At 42.0% G+C, this 25,777-nt stretch overlaps 1 protein-coding gene across 1 annotated transcript in view; it reads right to left on the bottom strand.

Moving 5' to 3' along the window:
* Positions 1-15,751: 15,751 nt before the first annotated feature.
* Positions 15,752-25,777, bottom strand: part of LOC109916787 (cyclin-dependent kinase-like 1) — a 61,869-nt gene continuing 51,843 nt past the window's right edge. Inside the window, exons 8-9 of the mRNA XM_020516538.2 lie at positions 23,162-23,311; positions 15,752-16,217 (exon numbers count right to left, since the gene is read on the bottom strand). Coding sequence (XP_020372127.1) covers positions 16,116-16,217; positions 23,162-23,311 — 252 coding nt within the window. The 3' untranslated portion in view covers positions 15,752-16,115. The remainder of the gene's footprint in view (positions 16,218-23,161; positions 23,312-25,777) is intronic.

The raw sequence follows: 25,777 nt of genomic DNA, 5'->3' as shown, positions 1-25,777 counted from the left end.
ATTTCTGAAGAAGGGTCTAGGCCCGAAACGTCAGCTTTCCTGCTCCTCTGATGCTGCTTGGCCTGCTGTGTTCATCCAGCTCTACACCTTGTTACCTCAGAGGAGAACTGTTGTTTTAGGAGTCTGATAACAGACATAAGAACAACATGCCATGTTTTGGTCAACAGAGGTGGTTTTGGGTGACTAGCACCTCGATTTGGGAGAGGATATCACTATTGGACCACCATTCTTGTCACCAGATTTGGAGAGTAATGTGAAAACACTATTGGTAATTCTTCTCTAGCTCTGTGAGGTGCCTGCTGTAAGTTGTCGAAGTTTTTGAAGCTTACAGGAGCAAGCAAACATGAATAGCATAAACAACTTTGGTGGATTTATGCATTTTCTGTTTTATTTAAGATGCTTCTTAAAATCTAACTGATTCTCCCCCTGATTTAATATCATGTCGAATTTTGTTTTGTGTCACTCCTGTTAAGCATCAAATGCTTTATTATCATGAAGCTTCTGTATAAATGCAAGTTATTTTTAGGTCAGGAACAAACTCTGGTGGTCATGTGCTTTTGTGACCTTTACTTATCATCAGCAGATTCAAATTTTACAAAAAGCCATCTTTTAAATCTTGAAAAGAATAGAACCTAAGTTAGGGCTTACATTTTTCTTAGCAGTCTGACATGGTAGGATTGTGGCTACAGCTCTGCCTCCATCAGTGATGTGCCATAGATTGGAGATTAAAGGTAAAGTTGTCTTAATCCTACTGGACAATCGGGGTGCTCTTTCATTAAAGAGAGATGACTGGTGGTAGTTTACCCTGAGGGTCACCATGCCTCAGGCAAGGGGAGAGGTTGAGAAGGAGAGTCCTTCTTGGTAACCTCAGCATTGGAGATTACAAAGTCCAGAAACTGACATAATTGGAAACTGTGGATAATTATGAGGACACGTTGTATTGCAGTGGTACCCAAACCTTTTACCACTAATAATTCACTTCAGGATTGGAAAATTGTCGTGTCCCTTTAATGAAGAGTGTAATAACTAGGATGATCCAATGAGTGGCACCCATATTGTGGTCTACAAGGGTGTGTCTGTGGCCAGCCAGGTCTTGTCCAAGATGTACAGAACAAAAGATAAGTGGAGTTTTTACAAATACTATAGGATTGCTTGTTCAAACTCAGATGATTTTTCACCCACATCAGCATGAAACCTGAGGCACAAACAGTTTGTGACTAGATAAGTGGCACATGGTTGTAAGGTAAATGGCAGTGATCAGTTTCCACTGTCTGGGAGCAGGGTGGAGAGAGGTTTGTGCAGTTTGGGAGAAGTGCCAGTCATGGGGCTAGACAAGACTCTTGCTCTTCTTCACAAACATTGGTCCTTGGAGGACAACTGCAGGTGGACCAGGTTGCCTGGGCTCCGGGGACGTATATGTTATTAGTGAGTCATTGTATGTATGTGTGTGTGTCTGTGTCTGTGTCTGTGTAAGTTTAACAGAGAATGAGTAATTCTGTCTGTGTGAATGTATGTGAATTTGTTGGTTTAAGAGTGATTCTTAGTTTGTGTCAGTGAAAATTTTAAAGCTGAGATTTATAAACATTTGTAAAGCAGGTAAAGAAGAGTTACAGGAATAGTGGAGTTAGCAATATGGGCGCTTAAAGGATTTGCCAACTTGTGTGATGGAGAGAGGCAGTGAAGCATTCACAACAACATGCCTATTACGTCATAATTCCAAAGGTAACATTTTTTTTTGATGCACTATATTGGTGTAATGGACCCAAGCTATACAGAAAGCATTTAATTTTCCCAGTGCATTCTAGGAGTCCCCTGTTACTGTGATTTCCGCTGCTGTTAGAGACAATTTAGGAAAAATTGTTGATATAAACAGGAGGTAGACGATGGGATAACTCAGTAGAAACACTTTTCCTGTAAATTTAAACACTGGAAAAAAAAAAACTCCTGCCTAGAATTTACAGGACTCCTGCCTTCAATTGCCTGTTAGAGTTTCGAAGAATGAAAGGTGACCTCATTGAAACACGTAGGATTCTTAAGGGACTTGACAGGATAAATGCTGAGAGGACGTTTCTTCTCATGGTAGAGTCTTGGACCAGAAGGCATAGCCTCAGATTAAAGGAGTGCCAATTTAAGATAGTGATGAGGAAGAATTTCTTCTCTGAGGATTATAAGTCTTTGGAACTCCTTGCCGTAGAGAGCTGTTGGGATGGAGTTCTTGTGAACATTTAAGGCTGAGATAGTTTCTTGATCAGTATTGGCATCAGTAATTGTGGGGAAAATGCAGGAAAGTGGATTTGAGGAATATTGGATCAGCCACGATCCTATTGAATGGTGGAGCGACGCGAAGGGCCAAATGGCCAACTCCTATTCCTATTACTTATGAATTAATATTGTCCAATTTTTAGAGCTGATCTGCTGAAATGATGCCTGAAAAAGAGGAAGAGATTGCAAACTTAAACTTTCAGCACTTCTGAGAGGGCTTGACAGGGGCTATGCTGAGAAGCTGTTCCCCTTAGCTGGAGAGTCTCAAAATAGGGAACATAATGTAGTGATAAGGGATCAGACATTTGGTACTGAGATGAGCAAAAACTTCTTCACAATAGTGTTGTGAAGTTTTGGAATTCTCTATCCCAGAGGTCTATGTCAGCTCAGTTGATAAGTATGCTCTAGTTAAAGATTTATAGACATTTGACCATTTTTTAAAGTCAATCTGTAGTTGTTACCAGCAAGGCCAGATTTTGTTATTCATCCTGAAGTGCCCTTGAACTGAATGGATTGTGAAATCGCATGCCACCATACTGTGTAAGGATGGCAGATTTCCTTTACCAAAGGATATTAGAAACAGATGGGTTTTTACAATAATACATGATAATTCTCATGCTTGTTATCTCTGAACCTAGCTTTCAATTCTAGATTTTTACAAACTGAATTTAAATTCCACTAGCTGTATGGTGGGATTTGAATCCGTGTGAGATTTGGAAAGGCTTAGAGGTGTCAGGGTAATGTCACTGGACTAGTAGTCCAGAATCTCAGCTAATGTTCTGGGGACATGAGATCAAATCACCACCATGACAGATGGTGATATTTAAATTCAATACTAAAATCTGGAACTTAAAAAGAAACTAGTCTCATAGTGACATGTTCACATGCAAGTTTAGTTTGATCAGCTTGCTGCTACATCTCAATAGTCAGAGCAGTGAGGGTTGGAAACATGTCGCAGGAGGAACGTTGGGAGTACTTCTGTGTGCAGAAGGGAGGAATATCAACTCTCTTCTGCAGATGGCAGTTGATGCTGTGTCAATTGTTAATATCAAATCAGTGGTTAGCACTGTGGCCTCACACGCCAGGAACCCAGGTTCGATTCCACCTTCAGGCACCTGTCTGTGTGGAGTTTGCACATTCTCCCTGTGCCGTCTAGGTGCTCTGGTTTCCTCCCACAGTCCAAAGATGTGCAGGTTAGGTGGATTGGCCATGAAGAATGCAGGGCTATAGAGAGAGGGTAGGGGGTGGGTCTTGGTGGGATGCACTTTGGAGGGTCAGTGTGGACTACTTCCACAATGTAGGGATTCTATGAGAGAGTTAAACTTCCAGTAGCTAACTTAATATGGTGCAAAGGTGAGTTCATGGAGTTAGGTCACAGAATAGCCATAAACTAATTGAATGTCAGAACAAGCTCAAGAGATTCCACAGTTTGTTGTCATTTCTTTGGTCCAATACTGGAGTCAGAGAACTTTTTAAAAAAATTCATTCATGGGATGTAGATGTTACTGGCAAGACCAGTATTTCTCGCCTATCTTTCTAGAAGTGGTGGGAGCCAACCTTTGTGAATCACTGCAGTCCATTTGGTAAATGTTGTATTGTTTTATTGTTAGGTACGAAGTTCTATAATTTTGACCCAGTCATGATTAAAATTTGGCACTTTACTTCCAAGTCTGGGTAATGTGTGACTTGGATGAATACTTGGAGTTCATCCAAGTAATATTTCATGAACTTACATTGGGAGAGTCTGTCTAGAATTATGAGAAATGTTGAAGAAACACTTCAGGTATATTGTCAAAGAATTGTCTAAACAGATCACCTTCTTCATAAAGAACTTCTTTCACCTCTCAGGTTCTGTTCACATTAAGAGCTGGCTTCTTGAGGAATGTGCTGCTAAGGGCAGACAATACAGTGACAGTTCTAGGTTTTCTTGCAAACAGTGCATTACTCAATTATTGCAGATCACTGAATATGGATCAGATTCGTGATGAGGTAATTAGTTCACACTTCTAGATTACGTAAAAAAGTGTTGAAAGAAAAACAGCTGCTAACTGCGGTACTTTTACATGTATTAAGGAACCATCAGAGCACAACTACTGTAGAGAATTTGTACTGATTTTGACAACAGCAAGGGTAAAGCTCTGTAGATACACTCTTCTATTGAAAATGGGGAAGAGGAGGAGCCATCACTATGTAAATAGCCTGAGACATTTTACAAGTCATATAAGTGAGAAGCTGTAGGCTTTTTAACTCCTTGTCCACTGCTTCCTTGCGATGAACTTATTTGCCTTCAATGTCAACAGAAACAAGTTACAATCTCATTTTGTGGAAAATATATTTTGAAATCTAGATTTTCTTTAATAAGCAGAAGTTATTTACTAAGCAAATCCTTTTTTACATTTTAGGATGTTATTGCAATGTTGTTTAAAAACTTTTCATAGGACAATTTTGTAAGACTTCCAATAAAGGAAAAACCAATATTTATATCGCATGAGGGGGCAACTGCTGATTAGTTGGTGGGTGGCCACTATTTGGTAAGGATGTTATTGTGGAAAATGCAGCAGTTAAAATTAATGATTGTAATAAGGTCAGCCAGATGGACCTCACAGAATATGAGTTCTTTGATTGGGGCTGTTAATCTGGTCAAATCAGGGAGCCCTGGCAGACTGATATAAACAGGAGTATCAGAGGTTCTGTTCACTCTGAGGCCTGGTTCTGAGGAGGCTAGATCATCATCAAGGCTCTCCATGTATAAATAAAAGGTGACTTGGTAAAGGGATACCAGCATTTGTGGAGTTATTCCAATGACTGTTAACTGCCAAGCTTTATTTAGATTTCAAACCAGGTTGACTCCAATTGCAGTTAGAAATGATCCAGCAAATGGTTGTGAAATATTTTGTTGAGTTAAAACGGGTACAGTGCGTGCACATTATTTCTGTCTGCAAAGAATAGGGCAACGTGTATTAGTATATGCAGCTTTCAGGCTATGCAAGTGCACCTCATTGTGAGCCCAGCTGACAATCCTAAATTGGTCGTTAGTGTAACTTTTTGCCCACTCAGGACTACCCTCCACTCATCATTAACCACCGCATTCTACATAATAACATTTTGACCAATCAGAGCCCATTTACCAACTGATGGGCAATCTTTTCTCACACAGTATAAATTTAGTTTTCCCTTTTGTAAATATTCTTGTGAATTCTGCTGATGAGTGTAGGATGAAGAAGTTCAACAAAATGTGTCTTTTTTCAGCATTACTTGAGTTCTTTACGACCAAACAACTATTTTTGGAATGATCTTTTGAGAGAGAGATTTGGAAGAGTTAATTTTAATACTAGATTTTTAACAAAAGTTTATTCTTGAAAATTAATGAAATGGCAGATAATAAATTAAAGATAAATTGTTTCTTCAAGAGATTAAACAAGACATGATATCTGTATGTGAAGGAAGACTTTAAGAAAAAGATGCAAAAACAAAAAGACTGTCTTTTCATTGTGGAAGTGGGTGCTATGCAGACAGTGGGCAGCAAAAGACACAAAATGCCATACAGACTAGGTTGGTGGCTGTGGAACAGAATATTGGATACTTATTTAGTTTAAATAAGATGAAATGGAATGTTGCACATTGATTATTTTTCTAGTGCAAAAAGATGTTTTACTAATTAATCACATCTTTGTATAATCACCTTACCGTTTAAAAACCAGGTGTGATATCTCCTATGTTAAGTCTTTGGAGAGTGTGAAGAAATCTAGCTCTGAAAGAGACAGTGGTCCATTCAAAATTACAAACGGGTTTAATTTTCATACCAATGGTAATAGGATAACAAGAGCATTGCAGAGGACAATTTATACTGTTGAACCCAAAGAGGTCATAGAGATATACAGCACGCATACAGACCCTTCAGTCCTACTCGATCATGCCGACCAGACATCCTAAAATGATCTAGTCCCATTTGCCAGCATTTGGCCTATTTCCGTCTAAACTCTTCCTATCCACGTATCCATCCAGATTCTATCTACACTAGATCTATATCTAGAGTGGACCTGAATTGGTGACAGTTGTCTGGTATACTGGTTACAGTGGTGTAAAGACAGCATAAAAAATATTTAAAATTACAAAACAATTGTTACAGAAATAATGCTTGAAATAGTAACCATGGCAGAAAAGAGAGAGAAGGGAGAAATTGAGAGTTTTTCGGTCAAAGAGATCCGGCTATTTTAGGAGTATGGACGCATTTCTCCAAACTGTAATGGTGATCACAAATAGAAATCAATCATCCAGTATTCACTCAGCCATTGTTGATCTTAATCACTGATGGTGCTATAAGTTCAACCCAGTTTAAACACAAGATGAATTTTGGCATTACTTTCATGAACAAAGAGGCTGTAGGGATTGATTGACTCACTTTAAAGCTCTTATAAATTGCCTGCAAGTCAGCACTGGGCTGCAGAGGGGCTGTAGATCAGGAAATTGACAATATGGCACTGGCCTATGATTGGCATAATGATCATAAGAAAGAACAATAAGCCAAAGTGCAGTTGATTAGAAGAGAGCATTCTTTTGTAGGAAGTGTGTCATTGACTTGAACTTGCTCTGAGGGACCACTCACCTGTTCTTAAATAGATAAACGATCACGAGCATAAAGTCAACATGTTGTTTCATGCACATTAAGCTTATAGGATGATTCACTGCTTAAATATTCCACGACTGGTTCTGGTTCCAGTTGCCCTGTGATAGGAAGAATATTATTAAATTGGAGGGAGTGCAGAAAAGATTTACAAGGATGTTACCGGCACTGGAGAGTTTGAGTTATAAAGAGAGGCTGGAACTTTATTCACTGCAGTGTAGGAGGTTGTGGGGTGACCTTATTGAGGTATATAAAATCATGAGGGGCATAGATAAGGTGAATAACAAAGGTCTTTTTCCTCGGGTGGGGGAATTCAAACCTGGAGGGCATAGGTTTAAGGTGAGACGAGAATGATTAAAAAGGGACCTGCAGGTGATTTGCGTGTGGAATGAATTGCCAAAGGAAGTGGTAGATGCTGGTACAGTTACAACATTTATAAGACAATTTTAATTTGGAAAACTTGGTTGGCATGGACAAGTTGGACCAAAGAGTCTGTTTTCGTGCTGTATGACTGTGAGTCTGAGTACACTGGAAATCAAGCCCTACTATTTTTGGGGTCGTCACAAATGTGAAATGATCTATTCAAACTTTCTAAAGTCCACAATTTATCTGACTGATGAACCCATGTTAAAAGAAAACAATCATCTGTGTTCTATACAAGAAAACAGTTATTTATTGTTTTTAACCAATTCCAAACAAGAAATGCAAGATCATAATGTATAACTTTCAGTAACAAACTCTATCCCTTTTAAAAATATTGTGTATACATATAAACAGACACACAGAGTCAGGACAAAACACTAATACGATGGGTTTGGGACGGAACAAAAAAAAATTCAGTAAAGCACAGTTCTGGCACTAGTCCAGAGTACAGACATCAGTAAGATGTTTTTCTTCCCTTCTGGTTCTTTTGGAATCTTTGATAAAGACATAAAATTGTGAACACATCAATTCTTAATCTTTCATTTGCCAGTTGGGGACTGGCCCTTTCAACGTCTTTGAAGGTATTTTTCCTTTTTCCTTTCAAGAAGGGAATTTGCAGAGAGTAACTAGCTGCTTGGAAATTTATTTTATTTCTCCACTCTCAGAAGAGAGAGAGAAACGTTCTCTCCTTGACAGACTAGATATTTCAGCTGTATTATCTAAACACAAAGCTGTAGCCACTTGGCCAGTAACTTCTTGGTTGCTTTCTATGCCGAACATTTCTGAACACACACAAGTCGTTCAGTTGAAAAACCAATCAAAACTTCATCACTGAGCAACACCGCTCTGAATGCACATTCGATAACTCACTTAGAAAAAAATTCAATGTCTTCTACAATATCTTTTGTTTAAAGTGGTTCTTTTCCCCATTTTTAAGTCCATAGTCCAAAAAATAAAAGTGGTCTTTATAAGTAACTTCCTTATCCGGGACAGATTTTACCAGTTTCAAAATCTCCCCAGCCCCGGCCTCATCCCATGACCAAGCCTCCCTCTCAGCCCCGCCCCCTTGACCTGACACAACCTTTCCATCTTCTCTCCCACCTATCCACTCCTCCCATCTCATTGATCAATCACCACCACTCCCTTACCTGCACTCACCTATCACCATCCCACCTACCTTCCCCAGCGCCCCCCCTTGTCTCTGTCTCTATTTCTGAGCTCCCTTCTCCACTAACCCCCCCTCCCCCCCCCATCCCCCAATCCCCCATCCCAACCTGAAACGTCAACTTTCCTGCTCCTCCAGCTCCACACTGTGTTATCTCTGACTCCAGCATCTGCAGTTGTTACTATCTCTCAGATATTATAAGCATTTACTTTTGTATTAGGATGTGGCAGTCTGTTGTCTTTTAAGTTTTGCCATTTATGAGTATTTTTAGCTGTGCTGGGGTTTTAATGACGGAGTGACCATCAAGAAAGATTTGCATTTAGACAGCATCTTTCACAGCTTTAGGATATCCCAAGTCACTTTACAACAAAAATACTATTTAAGTACATTTACTGTTGTGATTTAGGTCACATGCAGCTAATTTACACACAGCAAATTCCCACAAACAATGTGTAATAGTGAATAGATAAATTAGCCATTGTGGTTGAGAGCTAATTATTGTTTAGGACACTGTGGAGAACAGTTGCAGCATGAGATCTCTCTCCGCTATCTGACTGGGGGCAAACAGGGCCTTGATTTGGCTTGCATCTGAAAGGTGACACCTTTGAGAATGCAGTATTCCTTCAGATTGGATTACGTCTTTGACTTAAAACCCACACTTCTCAGAATCAAAAATAGGTATGTTAACTGCTAAGCTACAATTTAAACATTTTTAACTGTAAATCCAGCAGGGAGAGAAGGACTTCAGGGTGCTAACATGTGTTATTCTTTCTTTGAATAAAATTAGTGGAGCTTTGTTCTTTTCTCACATTACAACTTTTAGTGAAACAAAATATGGTTCTTAGACCAGCCATTGGAAGGGACACCGGACACACTCTGATTTTAATGCTAAATGCTTTTCTTCTGCCACATTTACAGGCACTTGGACTGTTAACCTGCTGCGTGACGCCTGGATTCTCCAGTTTTGTTTCAGATTTCCAACATCAACAGTACTCTACCTTTCGATACATATCGACCATCAAACCCTCTTTCTTCTGTTGAAAGTAATTGCAGTAACATCCAACAACCTCATGGTGTCACTGGTAAGCTTGCAATTGCTTTGCTGCTCAGCGGTGTCATCAAAAGGATGTATTAGCATTTTCTGTAATGTCCAATGGAATAAGAACACAAACATGAGGCTGTTCAGTCTTTAATTAAACCCTTACTGAGGTGATTCCTTAACCATTCCATTAATAATTAGTAGGAAAGGTTAATCATTTCTAGCGCTAAACCAGAGGCCAGGAGCCAGCTCTCTGACACCTCCTCCTACCGCCCCCTCGATCATGACCCCACCCCCGACCACCAAAACATCATCTCCCAGATCATCCACAACCTCATCACCTCAGGTGACCTCCCACCCACAGCCTCCAACTTCATCGTTCCCCAACCCCGCACCGCCCATTTCTATCTCCTTCCCAAAATCCACAAACCCAACTGCCCTGGTCGACCCATTGTCTCCACCTGCTCCTGCCCCATCAAACTTATCTCCACTTATCTCGACTCCATTTTCTCCCCCCGGTCCAGGAACTCCCCACCTACGTCTGTGACACCACCCACGCCTTCCACCTCCTCCAAAACTTCCGATTCCCTGGTCCCCAACACCTCATCTTCACCATGGACATCCAGTCCCTATATACTTGCATTCCCCATGCAGATGACCTAAAGGCCCTCCGCTTCTTCCTCCCCCGCAGGCCCGACCAGTCCCCCTCCACTGACACCCTTATCCGCTTAGCTGAACTCGTCCTCACCCTTAACAACGTCTTCTTCAACTCCTCCCACTTCCTACAGACAAAGGGGGTGGCCATGGGTACCCGCATAAGCCCAAGCTATGCCTGCCTCTTTGTAGGATACGTGGAACAGTCTCTCTTCCGCAGCTACATCCCCCACCTCTTCCTCCGTTATATCGATGACTGTATCGGCGCCACCTCGTGCTCCCACGAGGAGCTCGAACAGTTCATCCACTTTACTAACACCTTCCACCCCAACCTTAAGTTCACCTGGACCATCTCCGGTACCTCTCTCTCCTTCCTGGACCTCTCTGTTTCCACTTCTGGCAACCACCTGGAAACCGATATCTATTTCAAGCCTACTGACTCCCACAGCTACCTAGAATACACCTCCTCTCACCCACCTTCCTGCAAGAATGCCATCCCCTATTCCCAATTCCTTCGCCTCCGCTGCATCTGCTCCCGAGATGAGGCTTTCCACTCCTGGACATCCCAGATGTCCTCGTTTTTCAAGGACCGCAGCTTCCCCTCCACAGTGATCGAAAACGCCCTCGACCGCATCTCTCGCGTTTCCCACAACTCATCCCTCACATCCCCTTCCCGCAATAACAACAAAAACAGAATTCCCCTCGTCCTCACATACCACCCCACCAACCTCTGGATTCAATGCATCATCCACCACCTGCAATCTGACCCCATTACCAAGGACACTTTTCCCTCCCCACCCTTAACTGCCTTCCGGAGGGACTGCTCTCTCTGTGACTCCCTTCTCCGCTCCACGCTCCCCACTAGCTCCACCACCCCTGGCACTTTTCCCTGCAACTGCAGGAAGTGCTACACCTGCCCCTACACCTCCCCCCTCACCCCCATCCCAGGCCCCAAGAAGACCTTCCACATTAAACAGATGTTCATCTGCACATCTGGTAATATGGTATATTGTATCTGCTGTTCCCGATGTGGCCTCCTCTACATCGGGGAAACCAAGCGGAGGCTTGGGGACCGCTTTGTGGAACACCTACGCTCGGTTCGTGACAAATGACTGCACCTCCCAGTCGCGAACCACTTCAACACCTCCCCCTCCCACTCCTTGGATGACATGTCCATCCTGGGCCTCCTCCAGTGCCACAACGATGCCACCCAATGGTTGCAGGAACAGCACCTCATATTTCACTTGGGAACCTTGCAGTCCAATGGTCTCAATGTGGATTTCACAAGCTTCAAAATCTCCCCACCCCCGACCTCATCCCAAAACCAGCCCAGCTCGTCCCCGCCTCCTTGACCTGTCCATCTTTTCTCCCACTTATCTGCTCCTCTCACCTCACTGACCAGCCCCACCTCCACCCCCTACCTACCAGCCTCATCCCCGCCTCCTTGACCTGTCTGTCTTCCCTTGACTGACCAACCCCCATCCTAACTCCCCACCTACACTCACCTTTACTGGCTCCATCCCCGCCTCCTTGACTTGTCCATCTCCTCTCCACCTATCTGCTCCTTTATCCACCTTCCATCTGCCTCCCCCTCTCTCTATTTATTTCAGAATCCCCTTCCCCTCCCCCATTTCTGAAGAAGGGTCCAGACCCAAAATATCAGCTTTCCTGTTCCTCTGATGCTGCTGTGTTCATCCAGCTCTACACCTTGTTATCTCGGAAAATAAGGGAGTTGGGATGTGATTTTTTTAAAAAAAAATTCATTCACAGGATGTTGGCGTTGCTGGCTAGGTCAATATTTACTGCCCATCCCAATTGCTTAGAGGGCAGTTGAGAGGCAACCACATTGCTGTGGGTCTGGAGTCACATGTAGGCTAGACCGGGTAAGGATGACTGTTTCCATCCCTAAAGGACATTAGCAAACCAGGGTTCTTACTGAAAATCAACGATTCATGGCCATCATTAAACTCAATCTGCCGTGGTGGGATTCAAACCCAGGTTCCCAGAACATTACCTGAGCATCTGGATTGATAGTCTAGCAATAATATCATTAGGCCATCGTGTCCCTGGCTTAAGGCCGAATGATCTCTGTCGTTCTGGGGGACTCCTGCATATAAAAAAAATTGAAGAAACAGATATAATATTATAGAAGCTTCCTGTGCCCATGAGGGCTAGGACTTGTGTATGTAGATTTTTTTTAAATTCAGATATAACACACCACTGTAGCAGATGGGACTTGTGGCCCAGAAGTGGGACGCTACCACTGGGCCACTATTTGGACAAAGAAGCCTTGCACTACTGCATTTGCCTTCAAGAGGAGCAGCAGTAAGGATAAATGGGGAGAAGATTCAACTAATTTGAGACACGGGACATCCAAGATTAGATCAGCCAGGTCTCAGGACCAGCCATTCATATGTTCATAAAATACATTGGACCCAGCCCCACAAAGCCACCAGTCCTCAGTAACCTATTCGGTTGATGGCTCACAATTCATCAATAATCCATGTAGTATATCAATGGTATCATGCTGTATATGTGGGAGAGGAAACTTGTCAAATAAAGTAGATGTTATGCCCTTATCTCAAAAAAGCTGCTGTAACTGAAAGTGATAATGTTCTTTTATCTTTATCTGAGAAGAGTATACTAATGACTCATTAGGAACTCCTACTCTTCTCTGCTTTATTATTGAAAATATATTAGCTATGTCTTTGTCACTTTAACCATTCCATTAATAATTAGTAGGAAAGGTTAATCATTTCTAGCGCTAAACCAGAGGAAAATAAGGGAATTGGGATGTGATTTTATTAAAAAATTCATTCACAGGACGTTGGCGTTGCTGGCTAGGTCAATATTTACTGCCCATCCCAATTGCCTAGAAGGCAGTTGAGAGGCAACCAAATTGCTGTGGGTCTGGAGTCACATGTAGGCTAGACCAGGTAAGGATAACAGTTTCCTTCCTTAAAAGACATTAGCAAACCAGGGTCCTTCCTGAAAGTCAATGATTCGTGGTCATCATTAAACTCTTAATCTGCCTTGCTGGGATTCAAACCCAGGCTTCACTGCGGCCATATTGTTGCATCCTGCTTATAAGTAACTTGGATTATTAGTCAGTACTAGACTACACACCTGGAGTCTCATAGCAGTGACTTGCAAAGCAGAATTGAATATGGGTACTTTAGCTGAAAAGGGAAAAAAAAACCTGCAGGACTGTAGGGAGCAGGTCTGATTGGATAACCTTCCCCAAAAGTCATCTGTTGTCTGCCTTAGACTACGAGGCCATCGACCCTCAAATCAATATGGTAAGCTGGTCCCTCAGCTTAGGAATCATGCAAACACCTGAAGCTACACAGCCAGAATTCAGAAACTTCCTCACATTCTCTTGTGCCAGAGATCCCATTTTTACTAATGTGGGATTTAATGTTTTTGTCTGAAGTCAAAGAAACTGCTGCATTCTGAATGCCGAGTCTCCATGACGATACAACAGGTGTTAGAGCTCCCAACTCAGGTTGGATGCGTGCCTGGAGATTTAAATCACATGACCTCCCACATCCAACTGCTCCACCTGGTCAAACAGCCATTTTTCCCCAAAGTGTTCAATGTAAACTGTTTAAAAAAAAAAATTTCAACAATGTTTCTTTCAGATCTGTCATGGTAATGTCCAGCAATCCCTGGAGGTGCCAAGATGATCCTAGAGGTTTGACAACTATAATAATAAACAACAGTGAACAGAGTGGTCTGGTTGAGAAGCTGAGCTATCACAGTATCAGGGTGTACACTTGAGTAGAGAGAAATTGTTAAAAAAAAAATTTAGAGTCCTTAATTGCTTCATAATTTTGAAATGTGAGATACTTGCACAGTTACTGGCATGTCTCTGGTCACCAAGATGCTGGCTATTGGTAGGGTGCAATGTTAGGGGTTACTGAGAGATGTTATCACCTCCTTACATCTGTTTATAACATCCTATGATGTAAACAACTCCCCTTAATGTTGAATAAAGAGACAGACTGAATGAACAGGATTGTTGAAAGATAAAATGTTTTATAAACTGTATTTATACAGTATTTTTCAAAACCTCAATGCCCTAAGGTGCTCAACAGCCAAATAAGTACATTTAAAATGTTGTAATGTAGGAAACATGGCATACATTTATGCACAGCATGATCATATAGAAGGCTATACGCTTATGGCTAGCAAATCAAATGTTGTACTGAATGGGGAGTGAGGCTCCATCCTCCCACTTGCACTAACAGGAATGAAGTGTGGAACTATCCCCTGGACAAAGGCTGTTTCTTTTATATGGCTATTCCAATCTCTGTGGACTACATTATTAAATAAACCAGGACCTACAATGAAACTCAGGCTCCAGACCAATCCTCAGTCATTTTGAGCACAACATATAATCTAAGCCAGTAGAAACAATGACAGCCAAACAATGTCTATTCTGTCCCACTTAGTTTCCTTTGTCCTTGTTGGGACAATGGCCCAGGAGTCACTCAACAGTTGAATGATGATGGGGATGAGTTTAGGTTTACGCTCTTTTTTTAATGGGGAAGTCATGATTGAAAGGTCTTACCCGACCTTTTATTGTTTTGTGACCATCTAGATCTAGCTGCCTATTTGTTGTTCTGTTGCTAGGCAGCAGGTCTAGGCAATTGTGCCTATTGCCAGCACTGCACTCTGCTTCCAAATAAACAGTCTAAGTAAGAGAATATCATTCTTCAAAGCACTGTGCTCGAAAGCCAGCAGTTGCAAGGGAAATGTAATCTTTGTTTGCTGTCCTAAAGATCAATGATTTGCCATCAGAATCTTACCTGTCCCACACTTCAATATCACTTCTCCAGCTGCTAAGGATTCGAAATTAATTTCTAACCATTTGAGGTCTCCATTTAGGGATTAGGTTAGTTTCATCTCATTGATTGCATCAGTGTTCAATGAGACAATATTTAATGTTGGACAAAAAGGTGCACATGAATAGAATGAATAACTACTGTATATTTCAAATCATTATAGCTGTCACTTGTAGAAAAATCAGCCATGTAATAGGAGCTTACTCCAGATTTAGATTCTGGCTGGAGAAATAGGTTTCAGTTCAAATCCTGCAATGAGGGTGTTGAAACCACTTGTCATCCATGAAAACCCAGCAGAGATGGAATGAGCCTGGGGTATTTTGGAAAATTGACCCCTCCCATGACCTGTACTCACAAGTATGTGCATATGTTAATACAGGACCCAATGATTACTTTTTTGGAGACAACTATTGTTTTGGTTGTCTAAAAATCATACATAGGATGTAAGAATGTAAGACACTTGTCCATAAAAGCTTACTTCCTTCTGTCTGATTTTTGGTCACACTTTTCGGCCAACATTTCTCAATGTAAATTGCTGTCAACATTTCTTGTTCAATTTTGCTTCTTAAGTCACTGCAATTGTAGGTTCTGGCCAGTAGGTGCCACTATGGAATTAATTTCTGAAATGTCCATGCCATTGAGTGGATATTTAATTGTCAATCAATTAGAAAACTGCCACTGTGGATTCACTCGCCAATAAAAATAATTTGCAAACAAGGATAATGTACAAATGGCTGTAATGTCTCCAGTATCTTCATTTATTTAAAAGTGCCTGGCCGACAGGGGTGGTATTATTTGCTAGGCAGTCTGCACCAAACATTGCAATATCAGCACAGGCCTGTCATATTACTTGACGGGACTTCCATTCATGTGAAGGGCTTGGACCTCCTGCACAAATATGGCGCCAAATTAAGAACACAGGTACACAAGTCCCTGTCCAGCCCAAAACCCCTCCTTAAACACCTATCTATTGAATGGCCGTCTCCTTTTTAAATGCAGAGTGGCTTTGGAAGTGTTCTGTCAGGAGTTCCACTTGCTGGGGAAGTTGTGGAAGTGCAGATGGGTGTTTGGCTGGGTTCGCTGGCTTTTGCTGCCATATAGTCAGATGTTGGGCAAGTGATGGTCGTTCTTGTGCCGGTGGTACTTCTTGGTTTCGGGCGCTGGCGAGATGTTGCTGCTTGTTAGTTGAGGCAGGTATTGGAGCTGGAAGAGCAGGAAAAAATGACAAATGAGAAGCTACAATCTCCCACTCAGAATTCTGCCTCTTCCCATTGAGCAAGCTATGTGGTGTTGAGCGGGGCTCAGAATACATGGGTGTGGTGGGCAAATTCTCCCCTGAAATCTTCCATTTACCAGAGAAAATCTGATTGGGGGGGGGGGAACTTATTAGAGAAGAGGTAAATAGATATAAATAAGCATATACTTTTAAAGTATTAGTTGCTAACATATGTCAAATATCTTGTGCCCATGTAAATCCTATGTTACTGAGGAAATTAAAGTTTTCCTTGCGTGCTGTGCTATTAACTTTAATGAAGTAGTGACAGTTATTGAAGATATTGAGGAGTTATGCAACTGCCTCTGTGTGAGTCTAAGTCCCCTGTATATCAATGCAAATGCAGCAGGTACTGTTACTAATTGTCTGCCTCACTGATTGAACGAGATACAGCCTGACAAAAGGACCCCTAACAACTAAAATGTTATCCCCAAAAAAACTTAAAAGAGCCTAAGGAATAAAATTGAGCCCTGGTTTTGTGGTGCATTGCAGTCTAGCCTCCTGCCATGTCCCATTTTTCTAGCAGATTATGACAAAAAGCAGAAATATTAGCTCATTTCTGATCTCAAATGCACCAAGATCCACCTTCCATTGTTTCAGCTGAAGTAGACTAACTTAGTACAGCCCAGGAATGGTTCCTTGTTCATTGTGACTCAGTAGCCGCACCACTTTGTGCATTTATTGAGCACTTTGGCACACAATCTAGCAAATCCATCAGACCTGAGAAAGTGCTGCAGTTTTGGAGGTGCTGTTAGCCAGACCTGACATTAAACCAAGGCCATGTCTCCTTCCTCATGCAATTTGAATACGAGATTGGAGAAGCCCAATGCCAAAACTTTCAGAGGGTTTCAATGGCAAGTAATATATAGTCACTCCTCTGTATGTGTGAGAGTTGTTTCTAAGAATCTTCAAATGATAAAATTTGCGAGTGTAGAGCCCGTTAAAATTACAGTGTTTGTCTGCAGATGTTGAATTTTGTTGCTACTTACTTTTTGGCACAGCGAAACAAATTTGTGAGTTGTGAATTCACGGATACAGAGGATTTAATGGTGAATCTATATAAACCCTTCAAGACCACAGTTGAAGTACTGTGTGCAGTTTGGGACTTGTGTTAAGGCAAAATGGAGGTTACATAGATACATTAGGATGATGAATTTCAGGAAAAGAGACAAATTATAGGTTTCTTTTAGTTGGAACAAAGATTAAGGGATTATTTGATAAAGGCATGGAGAAATTATGAACGAATGAACATTATATAAAAGACAGATCATTTCCTGTGATTGACTCTTGGAGAAACAAATAAAGACTTGCATTTGAATAGCCCTTTGCCCTTATACAACTAGTAGGTGTCTCAAAGCCCTCGATGGCCGTAAATTACTTTTCAAGTGTATTCACCGTTGTAATGTAGGAAACATGCTTACAATTAACTGCAGCAGGCTCCCACAAACAGCAATGATAATGCCTAATGTTGATTGTGTGGTAAATTTTAGTCAGAATACAGAGGATAAATCCCCTGTTCTAAGAAACATAGAAAATAGCTGCAGGAGTAGGCTATTCAGCCTTTTGAGTCTGCTCCTCCATTCAATATGATCACGGCTTATTCACCTAACTCAGAACTCTGTTCCCGCTTTCTCCCCATTCCCTTTGATCCCAGTGGCCCTAAGGACTATAGCTAATTCCTTGAAATGTTCACTGTTTTGATCTCAACTGCTTTCTGTGGCTCACCACTCTCTGGGTGAAGAAATTTTTCCTCCTCTCAGTCCTAAATGGCCTACTGTATATTCTCAGACTATGACCCCTTGGTTCTGGACTCCCTGATCATCGGAAACGTTCCTCTTGTATTTAACCTGTCTAGTCCTATTAGAATTTTATGCGTTTCAATGAGATCTTCCTTCATTCTTTTAAATTCAAGGGAATATAGTTCTATCTGATTTAGTTCCTCTTCATATATCAGTCCTGCTATCCCAGGAATCAGTTTGGTAAACCTTTGTTTTACTCCGTCCATAGCCATAAGGAAAGCAAAATTGCACACAATACTCCAGGTGTAGTCTCACCAAAGTGCTGTATAATTGTAACAAGACATTCTTGCTCCTCCACTTGAATCCTCTTGCTATGAAGGCCAACGTACTATTTGCCTTCTTAATCGCCTGCTGCACCTGCATGCTTACTTTTAGCAACTGGTGTTCAAGGGCACCCTAGTCTCATTGCACTTCCCCTTTTCCCAATCCATCATCATTCAGATAATCTACCTTCCTGCTTTTGCTACCAAAGTGAATAACCTCATGTATATCCACATTATATTTCATCTGCTTTGCATTTGCCCACTCAGTCAATTTGTCCAAATCGCACTAAGGTATTGCTGCATCTTCCTCACACCCATCTTTTGTTGTCTGCAAAATTAGATATTACATATACTGTGAAAGTTGGGGTCTAAGAACTGATCTGTGGTACCCCACTAGCCATTGGCTGCCACTCTTTCCTGTCTGCCAACCAGTTCTCTGTATTGATGTCAGTATCCTATCTTCAGTCTCACATGCATTAACTTTGCATGCTAACCTCTTCACAGAATCATAGAACCTCTAGCACGGAAAGAGGCTGATTGGCTCATCAAGTCTTCACCAATCTTCCAAAGACCATCCCATCCAAACCCAGCCCCTACCCTATTCACCATAACCTTGTATTTACCATGGCTAATCCACCTAGTCTGCATATCCCTAGATACTACGGATAATTTAGCATAGCCTATCCACCGAGTCTGCACATCTTTGGATTGTGGGGAAAAAAAAATATCGGAGCACCCAGTGGAAACCCACGCAGACACTGGGAGAATGTGCAAACTCCACACAGACAGTTGCTCAAGGCTGGAATCAAACCCAAGTCCCTGGCTTTGTGAGTTAGCAGTGCTAACCACTGAGCCACCGTGCTACCCCATGTATGCTCTTACATGGGACCTTATCAAAAGCCTTATGAAAGTCCAAGTAAATAACATTCACTGGCTCCCCCTTAGCAACTCTACTATTTGCATCCTCAAAAAATTCCAATATATTTGTCAAGCATGATTCTTCTTTGAAATAGGGCCATGGAATCTTTTCTGCCCATTTGAAAGGGCAGATGAGGTGTCAGTTTAACATTTCATTTGAAAGACAATACCTACAACAGTGCAACACTCCTCCTTTGCTGCAGTTAGACTTGACATTTTTGATCAATTCCTGGAGTAGCACTTCAGCCCATATCACAACTTTGTGACTCAGAGGCAAGAGTGCTAGCCACTGAACCTGGGATGACGTGAAGACAAGATTAAATGAAAAGATTTAGTTCAGAGAGCAGACAGCTTTCGTTTTTTAAAAAGTACTGTTTTAAAGCTGTGCTATCTGCTTCAAGTTAGCAGTTAAAGGAGAGTCTGTGCCACAATTTAGGAATCAAATAGACAGTGTTTAAAGAGAGAGATATGTGAACAGGCATTTTCTTGTAGTGAAGGGCTCAATGTCTTGTCTTCACATACAATCTCTATGCAAATTCTGATTCTTCTCACCTTGCCTTTTGAAAGTCAAACTTTGGGCCAGAGGGGTAGCAGCCACTGACAAGGACGTTATAAAATTAGGACTACTCCTGGGATAGAAGAGTCAAAGTGTACTCAGGGCAAGTGACCTGTGTTGCAATCTCTCTAAATCAGAGATCTCAAAGCACTATTATCCTGGCTTGATGTAGATCCCTCAAACAGCATTAGTGAAAGTAGATTACTTAGTTAGCCTAACATCTGTTATTGGAAATATACTGGCTTTCACTTTTAAGGAAAGAGTACCAGGACATTTAGGAAATAATATAATATACAGTATAATTAAAGGGGCAGCATGGTTTTGTGGAAGGGAAGTAGAGTTTGACACGTTTGTCATGATCAGGAACTGCATGGTGGGAGCTGAATGTGCAGGCTGTGTCCTGTAGCGATGGCGGATTGAACGTGGGATGGAACGATGTCAGCGGCAAGAGTGGACCAGTGAGGCAGCAGCGGTCAGCGGCGAGCACAGGCCAGTGAGGCAGCGATGGTGGCCTAGCGATTGGAGCGCCATTGTGGAGATGGGACTTGGGACCCGAGATCTGGACTTTACTTTTTTTTGCTTGCCTTTTGGTTTTGTTAAATCTTTTAATTTTGGTTTTTGTAACCAAGTGGGCCCCAGCAAATGGCAACTTTGTGCACTTTTTGCTGTACTTATGCATTCCTTTACTTAGTACATATGACAAATAAATAAATCTAATTGAGGGCATTTGAGGATGTTACAAAATGGATGCTAAAAGAGAATCAATAGACGTAATGTGTTGATTTCCAAAAGGCATTTGACATAATGCAATATAAAAGGTTTCTGTAATCTTCCTGAGCAGGATCCATGAGCAGATATCCTTTGGATCAAGAAACTAGAAATGTAGGATGTTAATAAAATCTTCATTGTGAGAAACCCCATCTGTCTAATTGCAGGTTTTGAGCTAGCATGGTAAGAATTGCCTTTGCTAAACAGGAGAAGCCAGGAATCCCGAGTAGACAACCTTCACTTCTTCGGCTTCAATATGGATTTGGAGGGATACAGACAATGCTCAACAATGTCATTGTCATTGTCATTCAGCACGGAAATGGACCCTTTGGCCCAATCAGTCCATGCCAAACATAATCCCAAACTAAACTAGTCCCACCTGCCTGCTTCTGGCCCATATCCCTCCAAACCTTTCCCATTCATGTACTTATCCAAATGTCTTTTAAATGCATTATAATTGTACCCACATCCACCACTTCCTTAGGAAGTTTATTTCACATGCGAACTATCCTTTGTGTAAAAACACAAAATGCCCATTATGTCTTTTTTAAATCTTTCTCCTCTCACCTTAAAATGTGCCCCCTCGACTTGAAATACATTAGAGTGTTCATTTTGCAGACTAAGTGAAGGACTAATCACCTTAAATTCAGAAAAATGAAGCAGTCATTTAGCTCCAGGAAGTTGCATTCAATAACAATATTGTACAACACAAGAGCTTATGGTGTTTGTTATAATATATGACCATAGATAGAGGATTTGCTAGCTGGAACCAAAGGAGCCATATGGATACTTTCCTTTAATAGCCATGACAGAGTTTAAGTGCAGGGACGTTATGCTGAAACTGTCCAAAAAGTTGGATAGGCCACAGCTACAGTATTATGTGCAGTTCTAGGATCCACATTTTACCAGAAATGTGTTTGTGCTGGAGAGGTTGCAGAAGATTTACAGGATATTTCCTGGACTGGAGAGTGTCAGTTATAAAGAGAAATTAGATAGACTGAGGTTCTTTTCTTTTTCTCAGGAGACTGAGGGGGGAAAGACTGACATGTATAAATATTGAGAGGCATAGACAGGAAGAGACTTTTCCCCTTGATGGAGGGATCAATGACCAGGGGGCGTAGATTTAAGGTAAGTGGCTGGAAGGTTCAGAGGAGCTGTGGGGGAAATTTTTTTCACCCAGAGGGTGCCAGCAATTTGGACCTCACTACCTCTAAGGGTGGCATAGGCAGAAACCTTCATCACATTGAAGTAGTATTTAGATGTCCACTTACGACACCTAGGCATACAAGGTTATGGGCCATGTGCTGGAAAATGGGATTGGAATAGTTGGGTGCTTGTTTTTGACCAGTGCAGACGCAAAGGCCTTTTTCTGTGCTGTGGACTTCTAGGACTATGATTCTGGATAAATAGGTAAATTGCAGATTGGCAAACTTCCACTAATGAGATGCCGATGGAATCATTGCTAGGGGCTGAACTATTTACTATTTATGTTCACGTCTTAGATAAATGGACATAGGGAGGTGTAGCCAAATGTGCTGATGACCCAAAGACAGATTGGCAAGTAAGTTCTATGAAGCGCACAAAGATTCTGTAAAAGCATTCAGATAGTTTGAGTCAATAAAGAAAATTTAAGTTTGAGTTAAAATGTGGGAAACTCAAACTATTTACTTTAATAGCAAAAATAGAAAAGCAGAATGTTATTTAAATTAAGATATAGTGGAAAATTGTGGTAACAAGAGGACTGGATGTCCTTGTACCTTAAACAAGGTTGACAGTCAGGTACAGCTTGTAATTGGGAAGACAAATGTAATGTTGACCTATATTGCACAGCTGATAGAGTATAAAAATAGGAAAGGTTTGCTACAACTGTACAGGGTGGTGGCAAGACCACACCTAGATGTACTGTGGTTTTGGTTTTTCTAGATCATGATGGATATACATATATTGTAGAGGCAGTTCAGAGAAGGTTTACCAGGTTGATTCTTGGGATAATTAACGAGGAAAGGACCTATACTCACTGGGATTTAGAAGCACGCAAGGTACTCTTTTTAAATCATAAATTAATGAGAGGGCTTGCACAGGGTAAATTCTCACAGATAGTTCCTTCTTCTGGGATTTTAGAACTAGGGGATGTGTTCCAGAATAGGCAGTCTCCCAGTTGAGATGGTGATGAGGAGAAATTTCTTCTGAGGGTTTTGAATCTTCGGAATCATCTACACCAGATAGCAATAGGAATGGAGTCACTGAATATATTCAGGTTGATACAAACAAATTATTGAATTATAGTGGAATGAAGGGATTTAGGGAGCAAGCAGGAAAGGGAGTGGAGGACAAAATCTGATCAACCATCTTGCTGAATGGTGGAGCAAGCTTGAATGGTGGCATGGCCTATTCCTGCTCCTTTTTAAAAATGTCCTCATGGGCATATGAAACTGATTGAGAAATGTGATGCATTTGACAAGATTATAATCCCTCGTGCATTATCCACCTCATCCACTTGTGGCTTACAGTTCCTTGATGAATAAAATGGCTAGCCAGTTATACTGGATTGAAACATTCTATGCCCTTACGCCAGGTGGGCGCCTGCGTGGCATCTTCTCATGCTTCCTGTTTAGCTTCTCAGCATCTTTGTCCATCTCCTCACGGCAGCTGTCGAAGTGTGGGTGCTGCAGCAACTGTTCACATGTCAGCCTGTCTGAGGGATTCATCATCAGACAGCCCTGAGATAAACATAGAGGTAACAGATTTTAACAACAAGCCCTTATTAATTCTTCAACAGAAGCATTTTTTTGTTTTACAGAATTTAGCAGAGATCAAGGCACATCCACCTGGACCTGTGAATGAGTGAGATAACCACTAATCATGACTAGACCAGTCTCTGTGCAGGACATGTGACTATCTGTATAAGCTGTAGCAGTATCTAGAATCTCAGAGGGGTGTCCATGAGGCAAAGACCAACATGGGTAGTACATTCAAAGGTGCGGTCACACTGCAAGTTAGGGGCAAGCAGGCAGAGAGGGAATGGGTGACTGCCAGGCAGTCCAAGAGAAACAGGGAGGTAGGGCAGGAGACTAAGAGGTCCTGCTCACTAACTGATTTTCTGTAAAAGCTCAGCAGGTCTGGCAGCATCTGTGAAGAGAAATTAAGAGTTAACGTTTCAGGTCTGGTGACCCTTCTGCAGAACTGAGAGTAGCTAGGAAAATGTCGGTTTAATATGCAGAAGGGGGCCGGGGGCGGGTAAGGAATGTTCCCCAGCACTGTTGTCGATAGGGCTCTCAACCGCGTCCGACCCATCTCCTGCACTTCTGCCCTCACCCACCCTCTTCACTCCTGCAACAGTGATAGGGTTCCCCTTGTCTTTAACTACCATCCAACCAGCATCCACGTCCAGAAGACCATCAGCTGCCATTTCTGCCACCTCCTGCAAGATGCCACCGTCAGACACATATTCCCCTCCCCTCCATTGTCCGCCTTCTGCAGAGACTGTTCCCTCCAAAGACACCCTGGTCCATTCTCCCTCCACTCCCAGCACCCCCCACAGTTCCATGGCACCTTCACCTGCAATCGCCGAAGGTTTAACACCTGTCCATTTCCCTCCTCCCTCTTCAGTATCCAAGGGCCCAAACATACTTTCCGGGTGAAGCAGCACTTTACATGCACTTCTCACAATCTAGCCTACTGTATTCGCTGCTCACAGTGTGGTATCCTCTACATTCGGGAAACGAAGCGTAGACTGGGTGACCACTTCGCAGAACACCTACATTCTGTCCGCAAAAATTACCCTGAGCTTCCAGCTGCCTGCCACTTCAACACAACGCCCTGTTCCCTGGCCTACATCTGTCTCAGGCTTGCTGCAGTGGTCCAGCTGAGCCAAATGCAAGCTGGAAGAACAATACCTCATTTTCAGCTTGGGGACCCTGCAGCCCTCTGGACTCAATATTAAGTTCAATAATTTAGGGCCTGAACTCTTCCATGGCCTATCCCTCAACTACACATGCCAGGCCTTGTTATCTCACAGTCTGCCATTATACACTACTATTGTTAGCCACTAACAGTCTCTATTATCAGCTATTCACTCTCCTAGCCAGATCGTTATCCACTCCTTTGTCTGTTGAAGTGTTCTTCTCTCTCTTTGGGCTCTGTCTCCATCTATTGTTTACTCCTTACCCCCTCCCCCCCACCCTATCTTCTGCACACAAACCAGCATTTTCCTAGCTACCATCAGTTATGAGGACGGGTCACCGGACCCAAAATGTTAACTCTGATTTCTCTTCACAGATGCTGCCAGACCAGCTGAGCTTTTCTAGCAACTTCTGATCTTGTTTCTGATTTACAGTTCTTTTGGTTTTTAAGGGTGACAGACTCTTGAAGGAGTGCAGCTGGCCCAGCAGTACAGGAGGGGAGTAAGAAGCATGGAAGGCAAGGACTGATTTTTTTCAGTTTTTAGGGAACATGTAGGCATTTCTGCAGTTGTCAATGTGAATTCGAGGTGCTTTATGGCATACCTGGTGCTACGGTTAAAATGTCAGAGTGGTTACAGGACATTGTTTGCCCTCCCTCAGATCAGTCAGTAGTCATGGTCTACATTGCTACTAATGATATAGGTAGGAACGGGGATGTTGTCATGAAATCAAACTTTAAGAAGCTAAGTAGAAAGTTAGCAAGCAGGACCTCTAAAGTAGTAATCTCCGGATTGCTGCCAGTTTCATGTGCAATTGTGTACAAAAAAGGAAGATAAAACTGATCAATGCATGGTTAAAAAGATAGTGCAGAAGGGAGGGCTTTAGATTCTTGGCACACTGGGACCGACTTTGGGGGTGGTATCACCTGTACTGGCTTGATGGGTTACAGTTAAGAGAGTTGGGACTATGTTCCTTGCAGGGAGTTTCACTGTTGCTATTGTGGAGGGTTTAAACCACTCATTAGTGGTGTGGGAACCAAGAGAGAATATTGAAAAGTTATACCAGGGTGCACAAAAGGAGAGGCAGAGAGCACTAAAATAGAGAATAAGAAGTTTTTTGATGAAATCTAAATTAGGGTGAGAGTGCAAGTATGAGAATGCATGAATATAGATAATCAGATTGGGGAGTGACTGGAGTTGCTTGCTTAGATGAGTGTGGCTCCAAGTGCAGGCAATTCCATGACACTCCTGACTTGTGCTGTATAGATGTACAGGTTTTTGGGAA

This window comes from Rhincodon typus, chromosome 39 (assembly GCF_021869965.1).
Source record: "Rhincodon typus isolate 14 chromosome 39, sRhiTyp1.1, whole genome shotgun sequence".
Classification (NCBI taxonomy): Eukaryota; Metazoa; Chordata; class Chondrichthyes; order Orectolobiformes; family Rhincodontidae; genus Rhincodon; species Rhincodon typus.
Note: the sequence above shows the minus strand (reverse complement) of the source record. Positions and strands in the feature narration are given on the sequence as shown.